This window comes from Lagopus leucura, unplaced genomic scaffold (genome assembly GCF_019238085.1).
Source record: "Lagopus leucura isolate 7727_CA_CO unplaced genomic scaffold, USGS_WTPT01 32421-0_obj-0_obj, whole genome shotgun sequence".
Classification (NCBI taxonomy): Eukaryota; Metazoa; Chordata; class Aves; order Galliformes; family Phasianidae; genus Lagopus; species Lagopus leucura.
In genome coordinates, this window is record NW_024964296.1 from 1 (window position 1) to 1,328 (window position 1,328).

General features: G+C 64.8%; 1 protein-coding gene across 1 annotated transcript; it reads left to right on the forward strand.

Annotated features, from left to right (window-relative positions):
- Window positions 1-76: 76 nt before the first annotated feature.
- Window positions 77-1,320, forward strand: LOC122191643 (class E vacuolar protein-sorting machinery protein HSE1-like; the record flags this gene model as incomplete). The annotated part of the gene is made up of 3 exons (XM_042891982.1): window positions 77-193; window positions 759-873; window positions 959-1,320. Coding segments are annotated over exons 1-3 (587 nt in total), but the record flags the coding sequence as incomplete, so codon positions are not given.
- Window positions 1,321-1,328: the final 8 nt, after the last annotated feature.

The following is a 1,328-nucleotide window of genomic DNA, read 5'->3' on the forward strand; positions in this document are numbered from 1 at the left end:
CCCCCCGCCCTCCCCATCGCAGCGGATTTGGGGACCCCCGCAGCGCCCGCCCGCGGTGCAGCGCAGGTGAGGAAATGTCCTCTATGGGGCCGGGGGGGCAGCGCCCCATTGCTGCGCCCCACCAGCAGCCCCTCTGTGCCCCACAGATGGCGGCCGCACGCCTCAAGTTTGACTTCCGTGCTGAGTCCCCCAGGTCTGTTCCTGTGTCACCGTGGTGGGGGGATGGGGACATCTGGGGATGTGGGGCTGGGGACACCTGGGGGCGTTGGGTTGGGGTGACCTGGTGCTACTCAGGGTGGGAGACTTGTGGGGCTGGGACACCTGGGTTGGGGGCTGGGGACACTGAGAACCAGATGGGGTTGGGGACACGTGGGGACATGTGGGGCTGGGGACACTGGGGACATTGGGTTGGGGGCATCTGAGAATATGGGGCAGGGGACACCTGGGGATGTTGGGTTGGGGTGACCCGGTGCCGTTTGGGGTTGGGGACATTTGGGGTTGGGGACATTTGGGGACACGTGGGGCTGGGGATGTGGGGTTGGGGACCCGTGATGTCACCTGGGGTTGGAGACATCTGGGATTGGGACCGGCGGGCGCCACCTGGGGTTGGGGGCAGCTGAGAGTGGGGGGCTGGGGACACGTGGGGACATTGCATTGGGGTGACCAGCGGGGATCGGGGACATGTGGGGCTGGGGACATGTGGGGCTGGGGACATGTGGGGCCGGTGTCCCGCTGCCCCACGGCGCTGCTGCCCGCAGGGAGCTGTCGCTGAGCAGGGGCGACGTGGTGCTGCTGCACGGCGCTGTTGACGCCAACTGGCTGCGCGGGGAGCATGGCGGCCGTGTGGGCATCTTCCCACGGACATACGTGGAGGTGACGGGGGTCACACGCGTGTTGGGGGGGGGCGCCCCCGGGGTGGGGGGCCCGCCCCCCGGCCCCCCCCCCCCCCTTCCCATAGGTGCTGCCCCACGGCGAAGCGCCGCAACCTGGGACCCCAGCAGCAGCACAGGGCTGTGCGACAGCCGTGTTCAGCTTCCATGGGGAGCTGCCTGTAGAGCTCAGCTTCCGCAGGGTGAGCGTGGCGGGGCGTGTTATGGCGTGTTATGGCGTGTTATGGCATGTTATGGTGTGTTATGGCATGTTACTGCGTGTTACAGGATGTTACGGCATGTTATGGCATGTTACAGCATGTAATGGAGTGTTATGGCGTGTTATGGTGTGTTACGGCGTGTTATGGCGTGTTATATCATGCCATATCGTTCCATATCGTGCCATATTGTGCCATATCGTGCCATATCGTGCCATATCGTGCCATATCATGCTATATT